The following is a 19,436-nucleotide window of genomic DNA, read 5'->3' as shown; positions in this document are numbered from 1 at the left end:
AGTGGTTTAGTTCAGGAAAAGGATGCTGGAGAGGGGAGTTGGTTTATGAGATTGATTGCGTAGTAAGTATAGAAATGGGGTCGGACTAGTCTAGCAGTTTACTTCTTCCTACTCTTTTTTGTACATGACATAGTAATTTATGTTGCTTATTGAAAGACTGGTGTATATTAGAGGTGGGAATCACTTGAGGATCCACAATACGATATTATCACAATACTTAAGTCGTGATACAATATTATTGCAACATGGTGAGTATTGTGATAAAATATATTGTGATATATTCTGATTTATTACCTTTTTCAACTGTACATTATGTCCCCAAACGAAAAACTTAGTGGTCAACATCGGTTTGATCTAATAAGATTAAGTTTCCACTTTTGTTTGTTTGTTTTTTACATATACATGTAATCTTTCTTATAATGTTCAAAATAAGTGTATTCAGTTCAATTCAATGAGTCAGCATGATTAGTTTCTTGTAATCATTGAACCCCGTTCTTCCCAACTGTGAAACCATTACATGTCTGAGTATCAATGAGTTTATTAAACCTCATGACGTCCTGGCAACAGTTAATACATGCAAATGATTACATCAGAACAAAATATATGCTACATTTAACATTTTTTACAGTATGAAAGTACATTGGACAATAAGTGATCACCCAACAAGATATGCATTTTGATTTGCAAAAATTTGCCAAAATTGGCAAACCTACTCACAGTCTGGATGTATCACTGACTTCATCTGTTAACAGATTTCATTTAATACTGAATATGATGATTATGGTAATCAAAGTGCTTTAAGAGAATATGTATTTAAGGTTAAATATTCTCTCTAATATCATGTGCCATCTAATCTGAACAGAATATATAGGCAGATTTTAGACAAAATCCTCATATGGAGTACCATACTTTCATTTCAGGCAATTCATAATCACTCCCTGTGACATGAACGCTGAGACTTCATAAACAGATATGCCCGAGCTGAAGTGTAGTAAATGAGGCATGAATCATTGTCCTGGATTTTCCAGTTTTCCTCTCCTCTCCTGGGCCTTTCAAAACCACAATCCCTCCCATTACAATCAAAGCCGCCACATCCAACAGCAGATTAATGGGAGACTTCCTCTACATCGCTTCACACAGTGGTAATTCATCTTAATTGTGATACATTCCTTCTGGCTGCATTCCCAGCTCGCCAGATGCTCGACGTCTGTTTGACAAATAAATCCCCTACAATGTCTTCAAAGCTTTAAGTTCTGGGCCTTTAGAGTTTGTGGTTAAAAGTTTTACAGGTTGGGAATCCAACACAGACTGGACAACATCTGTCCGCAAGTGGTTCTCCAACTCGATCGAAACATCAGGCCTCTTCAGACCAGGATATGAGTCCAGCTGTTAGTTCAAGTAAAAATACTCCTCTGGTTTGCCACCAGGGCGGTTTGGCTCTCCCGTCGCCTCTCCTTCTTCCTCTCCAGTCTCATCTTCCAGCAGACCACACTGGATGCTAACAGCACCAGTCCGGCCGAGAGGAGCACCAAGCCGAAGTAGGAGATGGTGGATCCATGGGAGTTGAAGCTGTAAGCGACGGCAGTAACCACGATGCCAGCGATGAGGACCACCACACCAAACGGGACAGTGCAGCGATAGCAGGAAAGCTCCGCCCCGCCAGTGGCTGCAGTCAGCTGGACTTCATTGACCAGGGGGATGTTAACCGTGGTAGCTACAGGGTGCTCGTTGTTGTTAGCCTTCTCTGGAGTGGCTGGCGTTCTCATGGCGTCCTCATTAGCTTCTTCTGGCATTGCAGGATAAAGGAGAACTTCTGTTAACCAACCACAGATGGTTCCTCCTCGTTGTTGTTGCCCTTTTACCTCTTTTCCTTGCTAGGGTCTCCCAGTCTATGTGGAAAAAGAAACCATTCATGAAGTGAAAATGCAAAGAGTCAAACTTGTTGCTCAACACAGGACAAACTTCCCAAAAGGGACCTTGCAGAGGCTTTTTGTAAGAATTCAACACCACATTTCACAATTCAACACCGCTCTCTGTCCGCCTCACGCTGCTTTAAAGTAACCTCCTTGCACAATCCCCGCCGCCTTCTGACCCAGTCAGAGGAGATGTCTGAATGACGCAGGACCACTCAGCCCTGCATGAGCTGAGACATTCCCTGGAGAGCGCAGGATATGACATTACAAACTGCCCTGTGAAATGCGAGGAGCTACGAAATCACTAGCAATTTCACAAGCACTCATCCTTACCCCCCTCTCGTCTGCTGCATGGAGAGCTGTGATTCAGATTCTGAGTGACAATAAATGGGCAGGACAGTGTCAGTCATACTTTCCATCACTGTCAGGGTTTACAAACACTAAATTAATCCTTTTCATTAAAAGTGCAGAAATGATCTGTAGAAATTCTGAAAGTAGTTCAGAAGTCTGACTCGCTCTATAGACCAGCTTCCAGCTCATCAGATGTGAGAGTTTCTTGCTTTTCTTTGTCATTTAGAATTGTAAACGGAATTTCTTTCAGTGTTGGACTATTGGTAAAACTAGCAAACGATAAAACACGGTATTTGAATACATCTTCTTGGACTTTGGGAAATATTCTGTACTGTTTTCACTGTTTTCTGACATGTACTGACAGAATGATTAATCAACACTTAAAAAACTGCTTTGTGCCCCAATTTAGACCTCAAGCTATTTACCTTTAAGCTATTTATTATGGGTAATGGAGGGTTTTGCCTTTTTAGGACTCTAAAATGATTAAAAAGGGACAATGTGAGAACAACAAACAATCTGAGGAGGAACATCAGACTTTGTTTGAACTTTACAGCTTAGTGGCATTGTTGTTAATCTAAAGATTTAAAGCCAAAATTGTTGGTGACAAGTGTTCCCAACCAGGGGTAGGCCAACCTGTATATAGAGGGTACTTAAGCAGTTACCAGGGGGGACATAGAAATATTCTGTTGTAGCTCTGCAAATTTGAATTCAGTTAAAGAAAAATTTGATTAGATAGATAGATGTTGCCACTGAGAGTACATGAAAAGTAGTTAGCAAGTGAGCAGACAAGTCTAGCAGTTAGCTAAAAGTAATGAGTAATTGGCTGAGGAGTTAAATGAAAGTAATGAATATGCAGTTCAAATAATTAACGTTAGCTAAAAGTAATACATATAAAAATAGCTAAAAGTCCAGTTTCTGCCAATAGGAGGCTAGCCTATGCTTGTGCCATTTAATTGTATGGAAAAAAGTACTGTAACAATTTTGTAAAATATGGGAAGGAATGTATGAAAAAATGATCTAAGTAGATTTAAATAATATCCAGGTAATGATAAATTCAAACAGGTAGTTTTGTTGTTGATGTACTGTAGGGGTACTTGAGTTCGTCCCATAGAGGTGCAGGGGTATGTCTTAGCTGGAAACCACAATGTAAATTTGCTTGTTAGACACATAGGCTAGCTGAAGACAGTATCAGGAAAAATAATAATTCAAAAAAGAGAGAGAGAAAAGGAAAGAAAAACCCGCGCTTTCATTCTTTTTTGTGTTGGTGCCTCAGTAAAATAATTTTGGAAATAAATTCCTTTCATTTTTTCCAGAACTGAGTGCACTTTAACATCTGTTTATTTATGTTTATTCAAGGCAACTGATAGTCATAATAGACATCTGATGTTATCGTGATTTTACACAACCTTATCGCATGTTTATATCGTACAGCCCCAGAGGACAGATTCACTGCTGAAAAAAAGTTTGTTATCACTGAGAACATCTTCAGCTTAAGATAAAGAGGGAGGTACACAGTTGGTAGAGTCAGAAGCTCTAATTACAAGAGCTACTTTTATTCACTAATGGACTTAACTAACTTCTCTCTTATAGGAGCTCAAGCCAAAGGAAAACCTGTTCCCTTTAATTAGAAATCCAGTGGAATTCGTGCCTGTAAACATTTACAGAAAAAGAAGCATTAGGGGGAAAAGGTTCAAGATGTGAAGCCAAAGCAAAAGAAGGGGTCGACATAAATTAATGTTGCCTCTACAGTCCAACCAATAGGCTAATAAGTCTTTTACTGTGTTTACAGGTGTGTTACATGCATGTTCAGTGTTTGTTTAGGCTGTCATTGACGGTCAGGCAAAAAAAAAAACAAGCAAATTAATCTGCACCACCGCCATATAAACTTTTTTATGGAGCTTGGCCTGTGCTGGTAATAAGAGAATTAGTAACCTTTAAGTCTACAGTTATTTGTAGTGAGGTGAATGTACTTGCCATGCTCGGAAAAGCTCTGTACAGAGAGAAGAAGGGTTAGTTACCTCACAGCCGTTTTCCATGTCGCACAGTCTCCACAGTGCTCCTCTGCTGCAGTCAAACTTGTCTCTGTGTGAAGACGCTCATAAAATATTCAGTCAGTTTCATCTAATTAAAACTGAATGTTGCTTTTCTTGTGTGCTGGTTGAAGTCGACAAACAAACAGCTTCTCTTTCCGGGCTGGAATCTGACTCCCATTCATGAGAAGCGTCCCCCTGTGAAGTCCTCAGGTTCAGACTGCTGGTCACACTGCCATCCCCATTGAGAACAACTATTTCAAGTATCGATGACTGGAGAGTGAAGCTGGAAAAAGTCAGGGAATCTACCTTTTCCGGTTGTGCATTTCAAAATAAATCTTCTTTTTCTGTTGCAATTACTGTTAGCTCCTTGGATGCGTTCATTTTGAAAGGTTATTTCCGTGACTCTGTAAAGCTTGACACTGCCGCTGGACCTCAAAACTTTACATGTTGAATATGAGCGAGCGATGATATTATATTATATTATATTATATTATATTATATTATAAAAAAATCAACAAAATGGAGGTAAATTAAGAAATCACCAACATTACAAAAAATCTGCAGGGTATCCAGGATTGTAAATTAACTATTTCTGTCCACCTGTCACTGCTGATTCCAAAATCTGACAGTCAGTCAACAGATTATTATTGTTTTTGGCTGGTGAGTGAAGCAAATCCAGAAGCCACTTGCACACTTGCATATTTTACCAGCATTTGGCTGGTGGCTGGTGCTAATTTACATCCCTGAGCATAATATTTAACTACATCATAAATGAAAGACACTTTCTAGGGTACACAAAAACTAATTAAAGGGTTAGTGTAATGACTCATTATTGCACCTCCTTAAAAATGGATGACTCACAATATGGTAGATTAAAAGCAATGGAGGTGCTGTTTGAAAACACCTTTAGTCTCTATCTAGTATGGGTCAAGCTGCAAAAACACTGGACCCTACAAGTCCATGTGGTCACAGACCACAAGTAAAGTAAAATTCTTGGCCTTTATCTTTCAACCTGCAGAGGTCAGTGCAACAAGTGTGGAGATGATCTCTCTGAAGATTAAAATGTAACATGATTTTTTCAAGCGACAAATGTTAAACACGTTTGAAACGTTGGCTTGCTTACAACAACAACAAAAAAAGATTTGATTATTTTGTCAGATGCTGCAATTGCAAGATGAGCCACAATTTTCATGGAGATGATAATTTTTGCATTTCATTTTCACTGAAATAATTAGAAAAATGATGATGACGATGACAATGACGATGATGATGACGATGATGATGATGATGATGATGATGATGATGATATGATTTTTGCTGAGGTCTTTACCAAACAAACATTTTCCCTTACATTCGGAGTATGATTTGTAGGCTAGGACCTTTCTGCAGTACCACAGTGCTACATTTATAATGGTGTTGTGACACATTTTACCTTTATAAAAAAAAACTGCAGCTCCCACAATTTGGATATTGCACTTGGCCATATTGCTATTTTGATATCTTGATTAACAGTGCAGCCCTGTGTCAAACATGACAATCGTCTTGCCTCTATCTGGATTTACATGCTGACCACACTCTCCCAGTATGTGAGACCTGTGTGTCAGACCCTCTCAGGGATCACTGTTGTTGACATGATTACATAAATGTCCCACAACAGCTACTGATTTATGCTCTACAATACACACACACACCTGTTGAACACACTGTAAATACATTTACACTGTGGTTGTTCCCTCCCTTGTGTTGAGGGATTTTCTTTCTGCTTGCATAACACTGATGATCTCACACAAATAAATATGAACTGGGATATTTAATTTGTCATCTCCTTCTGCAATCACACTGAAACATGTTTCTAGGAATATTCAGGATAATAACATGCTCAGGGGATACATGTGCAACGACAAGCACACAGTCACAGAGCACAGTCATCTGCTGGATAGGTCATCATTTTATTTCATAACAAACCAGTCACATGGTTAACAAGGTTTTTATGCCAAAGGATTTCATTTATCTAGTTGTATGTGTGACAGTAAGAACTGACAGATGTGCCTGCAGTAGTGGATGTAGTTTTTGCTTATGTTATGTTTGTACACTTCATCATGCAAACAAAACTGCACAGTTGCAGTTTGTTCTACTAAGCAAATATTTATGAAAATGCTTCCTGTAGTTTACACCTAAGTCAGTTTTACAGGGCAAATAGTTGTTCAGATGTTGGCTATATATCACATAGAAGTACATGCATTGATAGATTACTGAACAGGCCAAATGGGCAAAGGCCCAGCAGCCCAAAGTGTCAGGGGCCCCTCTAGCCTTCACCTGCAAAATGTCACTAGAATTAACATGTAGAGCAAGAAAAGACTCAAAATGACAACAAAAAGGGGCCAAACAACCACAAAAAGACACAAAATGATTACAAAGGGACACAAAATCACCACATAGTCTTTGTATTGCACCAATTTGGGAGAGGTGGTGTGGCCTTTCTGTGCCCAGGGGCCCACTGTCTTATAATCCACCCATGAGTAAATAAAGTAGGCTATATCATTTAAATCCTTCGATTAATGCCATAGTCTTAAGCAACAGCAACTATTTTCACAAAAAAGGTGTAGTTTTGTGGTGGTAATCGTCTCTAGCTTATAAAATGTGAAGAAATATAGCGCTGTGCTTACATAAATGTTTAACTCTTTTATTTTGATAGGCGTCACCGGAAGCGTGGTGTTTGACTCCCTCTGGGTGACAGGTCAGGTGTTGTGAGAGGAGCCGTCATGTCGCTGCAGTTTACAGATGAGGAATTTCAGAGCGCCTGGAGGGAGCTGGATGAGCCGCAGCTGGAGGGAGGATGGGAGCTCTTCACCGAGACCATGGGAGTGAAAATCTACCGGCTCTATGACAAGGTGCGACACATTGATAAAACTGCTGCTTCTACAACAGGAAGACGGCTGCTGCTGGTGACTGACTGTATGAATGAATGAGTCTGTGTCGGTTTGGGTTTCTTCTGCAGAGCCTGTAGCGTCGGTATCAGTACCGATTTCCTCTCCTTCTCTAGTGAAATGATCAGACATTATTTTTTAATGTGAATAAATTATTGACAGCGTTAATAAACAAATCAGCAGTGATGCCCTAGCGGCCAAAATGAGAAATATGCGGAAACTGAGCAAGCTATTGGGCTCTGAAACCGTCTGCACCGGTTATAACGCACTCTATTTACAAATCTGGCAATTTAATGTTGCCTCTCCACTGGGGACATATGATTTAATCGGGAAACTGATTGAATACATTTATAAAATTAGAATAAACTCGGCATAGGGATGGCACATCAAGGCAGTCATTTTAATTCATTTTAAATTAATGAAAGGGGAACAACAATAATATAAATCAGCCTTAAGTAAAATGCAGTCCAAAACTACATGCATTAATTCTCATTCATTCCCTAAATGCTTTTGAATTCTACCTCTAAGGTGATACTAAAAGCAAACAATAGACAAGTTCTGTGATTATGAGACATTTGTGGGCAACCCCTTATTTTGCAACATGCTGTAAGTACATGCTTTTATGAAATAAAATGATCCATCCATGATGAGCAACTATGATTACAACATAATATTTTATTTGTAATAGTATATAGAGCTTATTCCTGTACTGTTGTCAACAATGTTGTCTTCATTTAGTTTCTCAATTTCATTGCAATTTGCACTTAACTAGGGCCAGGACAGTCACTCAGATAGTAGGCAACTTGCAGCTCTGGAGCCCTCTCCAGTTGCTCCCTAGGGCTTTGACAGGGAAAAAAATTATATGGAAATAAATAATGACTATTTTTTTTAACATGTTCAATTATCATTGTTGTAGGACTAAACAAATAATGCACCTAGATGCCACATTTAAAAACATTTAAATATTTCATAAACTTAAATGTGATTCAGATGTGTATGGCCGTTGAGAAGAGAGACTTTAATAGTGTGTGGACAGCTTTATTTGCTTTCACTGCCAACTCTGCAAAGTTAAAGTTCCAAATAATCCTAAATAGCCCACTGCAGAGTACCTACCACATAGTAAAACCTATTAATGAATGCTACACCTATTAGTAACGTTGACAGTCTAATTAAGACTTAACAGGCTGTGTTGCCTTCGTTATAAGGTTCAAATAGCCTATGTATTGTGGCTCCAGACAAAACTTGTTATTTTTATTTTTGGTAACAAAAAAAAACCAAAACAAAAAAAAAGGCTCTTCTGATAATAAAGGTTGCTGACCCTTGAGAGAGGGCCTAATCTGTTCATATTTGCCTTAAAATGTAAGAGTGATGTGATGAAATACTGCTTGAGTTTCCAGAAACCTAATGTGCTATCCTATTATCAAGGGAATAGCATTTTAAGGGTATGCACGTGTTTGGGTTTGAGGTCTTGATGTGCTGTCCACTGCTGAGGAAAACAAGGCAACCTTAAACTGATATATTTCTGAATTTGAATTAAGACTTGCATTTGACCACAACATCAGTAACTATAAACGCAGTTTCTGGGGTGTATTGCATTTAAGAGTGAGAAAAGTGTCCGCAGACCTCTTTCTGTGCTTTTGAAAATCCAGTGCACTTGGAGTGAGAAAGGGTGTAAAGCAGATTTGCTGTAATTAGAGTTGTGTGGTTTGGGATTAGTTACATACTGTGGGTGTGGCATGTACGGCCTGCATTTGGAAGAGAGAACTTTCATGTGCTGTTTTCAGGAAACTGGACTTTATGAGTATAAAATCTTGGGTGTGCTCTCCACCTGCACTCCAGAGCTGTGTGCAGATGTCTACATGGACTTGGCCTATCGGAAAGACTGGGATACATATGTGAAAGGTAAAAACAGAACCCAGTAACGCAAGGTTCCCACTGCCATTGTCCTTTCCATCCAATTTCGACTTTGCCTCTTCTTTCCTGTTTAAGAATTACTTGTCATTTTTACCATAGTCTCATTGGTTCTGTTCTCGTTTCTGATATTCACCATGAATAAATCACTTATTCCTGCCTGTAGCACACAAGTAGGCTTCTGATATCATAGCCTTTTCCATGTGCCTTCTTAGATCTTGTCTTGAAGTAGTGCTCTACATTTAGGCATGGTTATATATACTGTAATAACATTTTTAATTTATCTTTGTCTTCATGCATTTCCACAGTAACCTGCAGGTAACATGTTTTCTGTATTGTAGCTGCGTAGTCTGTTAGAAACAAAGTTAAAATCACATATATCAGATGACATCTCGGACACAAATGTAATTTTATTAGTAGCCAACGTAGCTTTTTCCTCCATAGTGGCGTTTTTTGGATAGTCTTTGTTGTCTGTGGTGGTAACAGAGTTATTCTGGTTTTGTTCGTTGTGGTGTGTCCCCCTCCAAGAACATGTAGACCAGCAGCACTTGCAAGTTCCTGAATTGAAAGTTCTTCAACACGAGGAGTGCTCCGGAAAAAAACGCCAGGTGTCTAGAGTGCAGAAACATAAGGCGTGAAGCAACGCAAAAACAGCGAGCAAAAAGTTCTACATTTTTAATTCTCATTAAGAACAATTGCAAAAAGCTGCCTCCAGCTGCTTAAACACGTTAGCCTCAAACAGCTAATTTAACAGCTAGCTTCATTAGCAGTAAACCGATCACAGAACAACAGCCATTGTTCAGTCATTGGTTTCTTGACAGACTTTGACGATAGTGAGACTTCAGACAGATATTTACTCTGGTTTTGGTTAGTCTGGTTCTTGATTATCCAATGTAGGAACTTTATCTCTTGAACTACAAAACATGGTGGACAGAGCAGCTGCCTCAAATTGTTCACTCCAGCAGAAAATGTTTCTGGAAAAATTCAACACTTCTAAGGACAATTACTGGAGAAATCCAAGGAGGAATGTAAAAATATAGAGAAAGTATTACTGCCTCAACAACATTATTAACAAACCTCAAGCTGTGAGCCACATTCTGCCCCTTTTTTTGCAATTTGGTGTCACTGATCAGCAGGTATCACTGATTGTTACCATGAATACTTGGCTCTTAATTCAGGGGGTAGGGTGATTAACCTTCTTGGCTTAAAATGCGTCTTTGTTTTTGTTAAAGTGTATGCATTAGACCAAAAGACTGGCCTAACACTACAGACCAGTCTCAGATAACTGTTTAGAAACTGATCCGAGTTCTGGACAAACTCTTAGAAGACTGAAGCAAATTTGAAGATTGGCTTTAAAATGTCTTGCAAAGTATGATTAAGAGTGAGAAAGCATGTCTTTGGTTGCAGCTCGTAATAACTGCCTCAACATGTTCTCCTACTTACTGTATGCCAAATCTATTTGATGTGGATTACAAGAAACTGTGCTGTGTTGTAACAACTTCAGCCTTCTGTGGGGCTGCAGTTGTTTATTATTACAAATAATTGCACAATTTGGTCCTGGGCAGCTTTTCAAGAGCATGCCTTGAACCTTATTAGCGAAAATCTTAATTCTCTTGCCATTCTTTTCCCTTACTTTACATAGGAGATGGAAAACAACATAGAGTATCCTCAGATTTGAGCATTACACTTTTTAAAGCCACTTTTAAGTGTATCCTGTGTCCTACATCTCATGTTTACCTGCTGTTTATTATTAATGTTTTTCTTTTTTATTCTTTTTTTATACAGAGCTTTATGAAAAGGACTTTGGTGGACAGACTGCAATCTACTGGGAAGTAAAATACCCATTTCCTCTGTCAAGCAGAGCTGTATCCTTCTGGTCCACACAACCATATTCACTACACAGACAATTCTCATGGACAAACAAATGGTTTATAAAATTAAAATCAGGCTGTAATGGAGGGCCTATTGTCCCAGAGTGACTGTCTTCCCTAACAGCTTTTCCCTCAGTATGTGTACATTAGGGAGCGGAGAGACCTGGATGTGGACAGCAGGAAGATCTGGGTGATCCTGGCAAAAAGTGCGGCAGAGGTGCCATGTGAAGAAAAGGGTGGCGTGCTGCGGGTCAAAGACTACAAGCAGAGTGTTGCCATGGAGAGCGATGGAGGGTGTGGAACTAAAGGTAACATATGGTGAGGGGATATAAGGGTACAGCAAAGATGTCAAACAGTTGTGGGTTCAAGAGGATGTTGAATATGTTTCCATTTTAAACAATGATACATTTCTGAAATTAATATTTTGATATTAATTTGAATATTTACTCAGTATTATTACACATCATGGCAGGTAGTAATGTTTGGAATAGGTTGCCTAGTTTCACAAGATATCACTACCTTTGTGCTAGCTTAAAAAGTGGGTGCACGACAGCCTCTTAAAGACAGTAATGTCGTCCTCCGAATTATTTTCACCAGGAGGCCATGCCATGCCCCCGCCCCTGGGGGCACCAATGCATGGTACAGTATATGTATGCAAAAACAGAAAATAATCCTATTAATGTTCAATAGATCAAAACTTTGTTCTTGTGTGAAGCATTTCAGTGGAAAAAGTCATGTAAAATGTGTTTGCTTTTCATTGGAATTCGCTTTAAATTGTTAATTTAAACAACAGAATTTTGTTAACAGTAACACTATGTTGTCATATTGTTATGATACACTTATCAATGAGTCCTCCATTTTGATTTTTGACTGATAATGTGAGGTCTGCAAACAATTTATTAAAATAAATCATTAACTTTTTCCCTAATATTAAGAACGAACATGTGTTTTGTTTCAGTTTTCATGAATTACTTTGACAATCCCGGTGGCATGATTCCTACGTGGCTGGTGAACTGGGCAGCGAAGGTGAGTGCATGCATGTTTTGTTTACTTTGTTAAAGCCACACTGTGTAGGAATTTCTCCCATCTAACGTTGAAATCATATTACATTCAAACGGATAGCGCACTCTAGCGCCTCAATGTTTCAAACGCGCATTGCAACAACTGTAGCCACTGTACTAAAAAGCTATGATAGCATTGATGAAACCATGTCATCCGATACTTCATGGAGTATTCATTCAGGCTCCTACACAGACACACACGACGCGAGTTGACAAACCCCCTCCTCACCATGCTGGCTGTCTTTACAACATAGGACTGTTGGAGCGAGTGTAAATCGAAACAAACCAATCACGTCTTGTCTTTTGACAACTGACAAGTGGCTCAACCTCACACACCTCATCCTTCTTCTCGCATCACTGAGCCGCTGACAGCTGTTAGCCACTGTTAGTGGCGCCGCTACTACCCTGGCACTACTGCAGCATACTGTAACAAAGTCCCACTCTTTGAGCATAATGCATGATCATGCATATGCAGCATCACGGGAGACGGAATCCTCGTCGCCAAGAAAGTGCAAAGGGAATAAAAAAAGACAACGTGATGGGCGATTTCAAAAAACGAGGGTCAATATCGGGGCAGTCTTTCCCAGGTGGAGAGAGCTGCTGAAGGAGAAAGGTAATGCAATCACAGGCCAGCGCTGCTGTTAGCCGCTGTTAGCGCTAACAGCAGCTAACAGCTAACAGCAGCGCTGTGATGCGGGGAGAGGGAAGAGGTGTGTGAGGCTGAGTGGCAGATGTCTCCTTTTCAAGTGAAGAAGTTGAATAAGTATGATCCTCCATCTTATGAAGCCAGAGGTTTTCAAATGCACCAGCACTTGTGACTAGCCTGCTTGCTGCTGCTTTTCGTTACTCTACCTGCAGGCGGAAACCGGAAACCGACAAGTGAAAACGCGAAAGGCGATTCCGTATTTCTCAAGTATGTCCCTGTACGTACCTGTATTTTCAAGATGGCGCACGTACATGATGAGACACCGGTCGCAATGTATATGTAAATGAGAATTTCGGAGCTTACGGACATAGTTAGATACGCTGATGGAGGTAAATACACATGTGCTAGGACACACTTTTGACTGCAAAATTTGTTTGTCTCAAAGAACAACTGAAATTGTTACACATAGTGCCTTTTAAAAAAAATTCATCATTTTTGCCTTTATCAGACAGGACACATCCAGAGTGAAAGGGCGAGAGAGAGAGAGGGCACTGGGTTTGAATCAAGCTGCTGTGGCAAGGACAAAGCCTTTGTGCATGGGGCGTCCGCTCAATTAGGTGAGCTCGTGGGCGCCCCATGTTTCTTTCACTTTAAGAGTCATTTTACTGCAATACATACAAACAATGCAAGCATAAAACTAATACAGCTTTAAACCTGAATGACCCATTAAGTAGCTTAAGGGGCACTGGCCTCGCTGAACAGTTGCAGGTGGGTCACATGCTAAGAATTTCCATATTGGGATCAATAAAGTGGAACTTAACATGACTGCTTTAAAGATTTGAGTCTCTAAATTGAATTATTCTCATGTTTTTGAAGTAAATTAACAATATAGTGACCAGCAAATCCACTGTGACTTACAGTAGAAAGAAAAGGGTTTAGTTTATGTACAGTAAACCAGCTTCGTCTGGAGATATTTCTCAACAAGGAAGGGGATTTGTTTGATTTGAATGGTTGCCTGTGGGGATTATTCTGTCTTAGCTGCACAAGGAAAAGAAACAAAAAACAGACTAGGAATGTAAAAAATGACAGAGGTGGTTGTGTATCGATGCGCGACTCTGAGACTGTATCCACAACAAGAGATTATCAGCTACATTCTGTACCCTGTTCTCCATCACCACATTTACTGTTGCCAGACTCATAGTTTAGTTGCTGTCATTTGCATATTTTACTGTTTCTCCTGTCAGAGAACTGAGCAAGCAGAAATTAGGAATATAAAAAATTGTTTCCCCCTGTCCTCATTAAAACAACAGGTTGGCAGTTTTAGATGCATCCACTCTTGAGACCATGTTCGAAAACACTGATGGATGGATTACGAACGGGCTTATTAGGCACAGGGCCAGGACCCCAATGTGTCAGGAATCCCCCTCTTCACCCACAAAATGTCACTCAAAATAGCATGTACTGTTCAAGAAGAGACTTAAAATAACCTCAAAGAGACACAAAACCACTACACAAAAGACGAAGAAAGACAAAAAATATCCACAAAATTATCTTAGAAAGTCACAAAATGACCTCAGACAGACACAGAAAGACCACAAAATACACAAAATGACCACTAAGAGATACAAAAAGGCCACGAAGAAACACAAAAAGACAAAACATACACAAATGACGTCAAAGAGATGCAAAATTACCATAAACAGACACAAAAGACCAAAAAAACAACAAAAATATACACAAAATTATCTCAAAAGGCAACAACATGACCTCAGACAGACACAGGAAGACCAAGAAATATACAAAAAGATCACAAGGAGACACAGAATGACAAAAATACATACAAAATGATGTCAAAGAGACACAAAATGACAAAAGATTACAAAATATGTCCACAGAAACACAAAAAAACAAAAACTACATAAAATGTCCAGAGATACAAAAAGATGTCAACAGACTCAAAATTACCTCATAGAGACACAAAAAGACCAAAAAAATTACAAAATATTTATGTTCACAGAAACACAAAAAACAAAAATGACACAAAATGGCTACAAAGAGACATAAAAAGACCACAAAGAGACACAGAGTAACAGAAAAAAAATACAAAATATTCCGACAGAGACACAAAAAACAAAAACTACACAAACTGACCACAAAGAAATACAAAAATACAAAAAAATCCATAGCGACTACAAAATGCAAAGCAACATCAACATGAAGAAGAAGAGGTAAAACCACCACAAAGTCTGTGTGTCAGTTGCTCCTGTGTTGAAGAGGTGGTGGGTCCTTTTGCATATGTGTCCAGGGGCCTATTGTCTCATAATCCACGCATGAAAACACCTAATAGACAGAATGCCTAAACAGAGAGAGAGAGAGAAATGTGTACTTTCTAATGTTTATGTTGTACTCATAAATGTAAATTTACACATTTGAAGAAATCAAAGAGTATCTATTGGAGGACAACCTTGTTAAAAAAGAAAAGCCCTGACATGGATTGTAGATTTGAGAAAAGGCTGAAAGTGACAGTGAAACATTTGTTTTAAATATTTTGACAACATAATGTATTTAGACTTATATGTGGAAATGGTGAAGAAACCATTTCCCTCCAGCACATCGCCATCATCAAAATGTGCACATGTTGGTTGTTGACCTACTCAGGCAGATCTTTGATGAAGGCTTTAAAGAGGGTGTTAAAAGGGTTCAGGCCTCGGAGAGCTCCATCCATCCGCCCGCTTTATGGTTTTCCATCATTATTGTTCACAGATGTGCTGCAGGGTGATGTCAACAAGCTCCTCTCCTCATTGCCCCACCTGGGTGGGTCTTCTTGGCACATTCGTTCATGACGCTCACTGATAAACGCTCTTTGTGTGTTTGTTTTGTGCAGAAAGGGGTTCCAGGTTTCTTAACAGACATGCAGGAGGCCTGCAGCAATTACAGCAACTACTGCCAGAATAAATGAACGCAGCTGACGGACAATGGCTCACGCACAAGGGCTCAATTTCATTTTTCTTGTTTTAATCTTGGGAGGTATTCTGAAGCCGAATGATTAAATATGACTTGCCTGTACGGGGTGAATGTGGCACGGTGCGGGCTGCTACTTGTTGTCGTAGCGTGCTGTTGACTCAGGCATGATGTGCATGACCGGCCACCCTCATTATCAGGCTGGTGTCAAATCAATTCTGTGTCACTGTACTGTATTAATCAATACTCTATTGTCTTTCTGTGCAATCACTCTAAGCTCCAGTCCCCCCGGGATTTAGGAGCTTTCATAGGATATTTAAGCTTTTTTAATATTTATACAAAACACTCCGTTGTTTTATTACTTTGGGATCTCTGTGGGTGGTTTCTTCAAACTGCTTGTTGCACAGGATGTCATCACTTTATTTGGTTTTAAATATGTCTGGTGTACATGTGAAATGTGACGGATGCAATGTAACTTGATTTATTGTGCTGTATGTTTGGTCACACTGGAATCATCCTACTGTCCATTGCATTTCACTGGACTTCATACATTAGTTTTAATGAAGTGAAAAAGACAAATCAGTGCCTCTAGAGGAATGTTGCCTGCTGGGCTTTTTGTGATTCATTTCTATGAGTTCTTTACTTATGCAATGTTCACGTTCTGATACTCTGTGCTGATTCATTATGAGTGCATATGGTCACAGATACAGTATCTGAGAAAATACTGTATTGATTTAGGCTGTACTTCAGTGCTCCTGTTGATACAGGTGAATATGGGTTAATCTGGTCATGAAAAGCCTATTACTGTGTAATATTGCAGTGTTATTAACATGAATAAACTATCATTTTAAATTTTAGTACTGTCGATTGCATCTTCTCCATGCATGTAACTGCAATCACATTCACTATCACACTATGATACAAGTTAAATGATCATCTCAAAAGGTCAATGCATGTCCACAATGTTGTCTCACAGATGGGATGCTACCATGGTAACTTAAGCAAACACTTATCGGTCCTAAGCAACGTGATGTCTGATATTGTGAGTACAGTTGATACACTCAGTTGCCACTTTAATAGGCGCACCTAGCCAAACTAATGCAGTCTAATACAACAGGCCTCTAATACATCCTCCCTTCATAAAGGTTATTTTCTTATAATTATTTTCATTAAGTTCCAGCTACAGTTTCATATATCTCCATTACTAGATATTCACAGAACCCCCTTTTGCATCATTTGAATCACCTTGAACAAAACACAAAAACAGCAGGATTAACAACCTTACTATTATAATCCAGAAAAAAAACACATCACCACCAACAGAATTGCTAGGTTATGCTATAGTCTGCTGTGTGTTATTAATCGAGTATAACAAAGTCCAGTTCAGAGGGGTCCACCGTGTCCAAGACAGGTTGACCTATTTTGATAAATCTCTCAATATTGTCAAGAAGGGTGACATTCAATTTTTTCAGAGGGATAGTTCTCCATACCTCTTTATACCTGTCATGCAGTGCAGGGACGTCCCCAGAGATCCAAAATTTGAGAACAGTCCTCCTTGCTATGTGCAAGAGTATTCCCATCAGTTCAGCATAATGGCTGTTCCTCACATCGTCCACTTAAGCTGCTAGAATACAGTGAAGAGGTGATAGCTCCAGATCATATCCTATCAAGGCACCCTCTTCATTTATGTGCATATATGTGTACATATGTGCATGCGTGCCAACTTCTGAATTGCATTTGAGACATTTAGAGCAATCCTGCCCCTCAATAATGGTGTACAATGAAGCCTGTGTAGGATTTTAAATTGCATCTCTCTATCAGTGTTACATCTCAAAATAGTATGAGTAATCTCGATGACTGATGCCCAAACATTTTTTTTATATTCAACATTTCGTATCAGTCTGCCACTGCTTTTGAATGTGGTCTGTAGTGCCAAGAACTGAGCCAAAGGTTTCATTAACATAGGAAATCAATCTTTTTGGTAGGAGTTGTTTAAGAATCTCTTCCAAGAAAGAAGCGTTTGGGACATACATGTTTTTTTGTAATATAATGTCGTATTTGCAGAGAGTGGAAAAATGTGACTGTTGTAAAGAATATCTGCTCCTCAAACCCTCAAATGACTCCATTGTCCCTCCTTCATAGAGTTTGACAAGGCGGTCCAGGCCCTTTTCTTGCCAGACCCTGAACACTACATCTTGACAAGAGGGAGGGAAATCAGGGCTTCTCCATATACAGTAGGAGCCAAAGGGTGAAAAATGGTTCTTAAGTTTGAAAGAAACCTGAATTGCATTCCATGTGTTCAATGTGTTTAGAAAAATGAAGTTACTTCGAACCTCCAGTTTGACCTTTTTGTAATTTATAGAGGGGCAGTCCATTAGTGTCAGTAAATGCTTCATAAAGGTTACAATGTTCAGTTTTTATTGAAACGCTTTCCGGGAAGTGTTGATGACACTTTATGACCATTCTACAGTATGTACTTTGTGCTGCTGTTGAACTGTATTGCATTATACAGGGAGGTGTTTCTGTTTTTTTGTTGCCATTTGTGGAGCCTGGGCTGCCTACAGAGACCGGACGTTTTCACAGCATATTCAGAGGACATGTAGCTCCATGTAGCTTGTATATACATATACAGTACAGGCCAAAAGTTTGGACACACCTTCTCATTCAATGCGTTTTCTTTATTTTCATGACTATTTACATTGTAGATTCTCACTGAAGGCATCAAAACTATGAATGAACACATGTGGAGTTATGTACTTAACAAAAAAAGGTGAAATAACTGAAAACATGTTTTATATTCTAGTTTCTTCAAAATAGCCACCCTTTGCTCTGATTACTGCTTTGCACACTCTTGGCATTCTCTCCATGAGCTTCAAGAGGTAGTCACCTGAAATGGTTTCCACTTCACAGGTGTGCCTTATCAGGGTTAATTAGTGGAATTTCTTGCTTTATCAATGGGGTTGGGACCATCAGTTGTGTTGTGCAGAAGTCAGGTTAATACACAGCCGACAGCCCTATTGGACAACTGTTAAAATTCATATTATGGCAAGAACCAATCAGCTAACTAAAGAAAAACGAGTGGCCATCATTACTTTAAGAAATGAAGGTCAGTCAGTCCGGAAAATTGCAAAAACTTTAAATGTGTCCCCAAGTGGAGTCGCAAAAACCATCAAGCGCTACAACGAAACTGGCACACATGAGGACCGACCCAGGAAAGGAAGACCAAGAGTCACCTCTGCTTCTGAGGATAAGTTCATCCGAGTCACCAGCCTCAGAAATGGCAAGTTAACAGCAGCTCAGATCAGAGACCAGATGAATGCCACACAGAGTTCTAGCAGCAGACCCATCTCTAGAACAACTGTTAAGAGGAGACTGTGCGAATCAGGCCTTCATGGTCAAATAGCTGCTAGGAAACCACTGCTAAGGAGAGGCAACAAGCAGAAGAGATTTGTTTGGGCCAAGAAACACAAGGAATGGACATTAGACCAGTGGAAATCTGTGCTTTGGTCTGATGAGTCCAAATTTGAGATCTTTGGTTCCAACCGTCGTGTCTTTGTGAGACGCAGAAAAGGTGAATGGATGGATTCCACATGCCTGGTTCCCACTGTGAAGCATGGAGGAGGAGGTGTGATGGTGTGGGGGTGTTTTGCTGGTGACACTGTTGGGGATTTATTCAAAATTGAAGGCACACTGAACCAGCATGGCTACCACAGCATCCTGCAGCGACATGCCATCCCATCCGGTTTGCGTTTAGTTGGACTA

At 39.6% G+C, this 19,436-nt stretch overlaps 2 protein-coding genes across 2 annotated transcripts; one reads left to right on the top strand and one right to left on the bottom strand.

Moving 5' to 3' along the window:
* Window positions 1-522: 522 nt before the first annotated feature.
* On the bottom strand, window positions 523-4,553 carry tmem100a (transmembrane protein 100a). Its single transcript, XM_033645512.2, has 2 exons — window positions 4,283-4,553; window positions 523-1,889 (listed from the first exon to the last, which is right to left on the bottom strand). The coding sequence occupies exon 2, from the start codon at window positions 1,791-1,793 to the stop codon at window positions 1,395-1,397; it is 399 nt and encodes a 132-aa protein (XP_033501403.1). The 5' UTR covers window positions 1,794-1,889; window positions 4,283-4,553; the 3' UTR covers window positions 523-1,394.
* Window positions 4,554-7,009: 2,456 nt separating this feature from the next.
* Window positions 7,010-15,806, top strand: pctp (phosphatidylcholine transfer protein). Its single transcript, XM_033645511.2, has 6 exons — window positions 7,010-7,188; window positions 9,009-9,126; window positions 10,921-11,000; window positions 11,143-11,314; window positions 11,965-12,032; window positions 15,598-15,806. Exons 1-6 carry the CDS (start codon window positions 7,060-7,062, stop codon window positions 15,670-15,672), a joined length of 642 nt encoding a protein of 213 aa, XP_033501402.1. The 5' UTR covers window positions 7,010-7,059; the 3' UTR covers window positions 15,673-15,806.
* The last annotated feature ends 3,630 nt before the right edge of the window (window positions 15,807-19,436 follow it).

Source organism: Epinephelus lanceolatus, chromosome 18, assembly GCF_041903045.1.
Source record: "Epinephelus lanceolatus isolate andai-2023 chromosome 18, ASM4190304v1, whole genome shotgun sequence".
In the NCBI taxonomy this organism is placed as follows: Eukaryota; Metazoa; Chordata; class Actinopteri; order Perciformes; family Serranidae; genus Epinephelus; species Epinephelus lanceolatus.
Note: the sequence above shows the minus strand (reverse complement) of the source record. Positions and strands in the feature narration are given on the sequence as shown.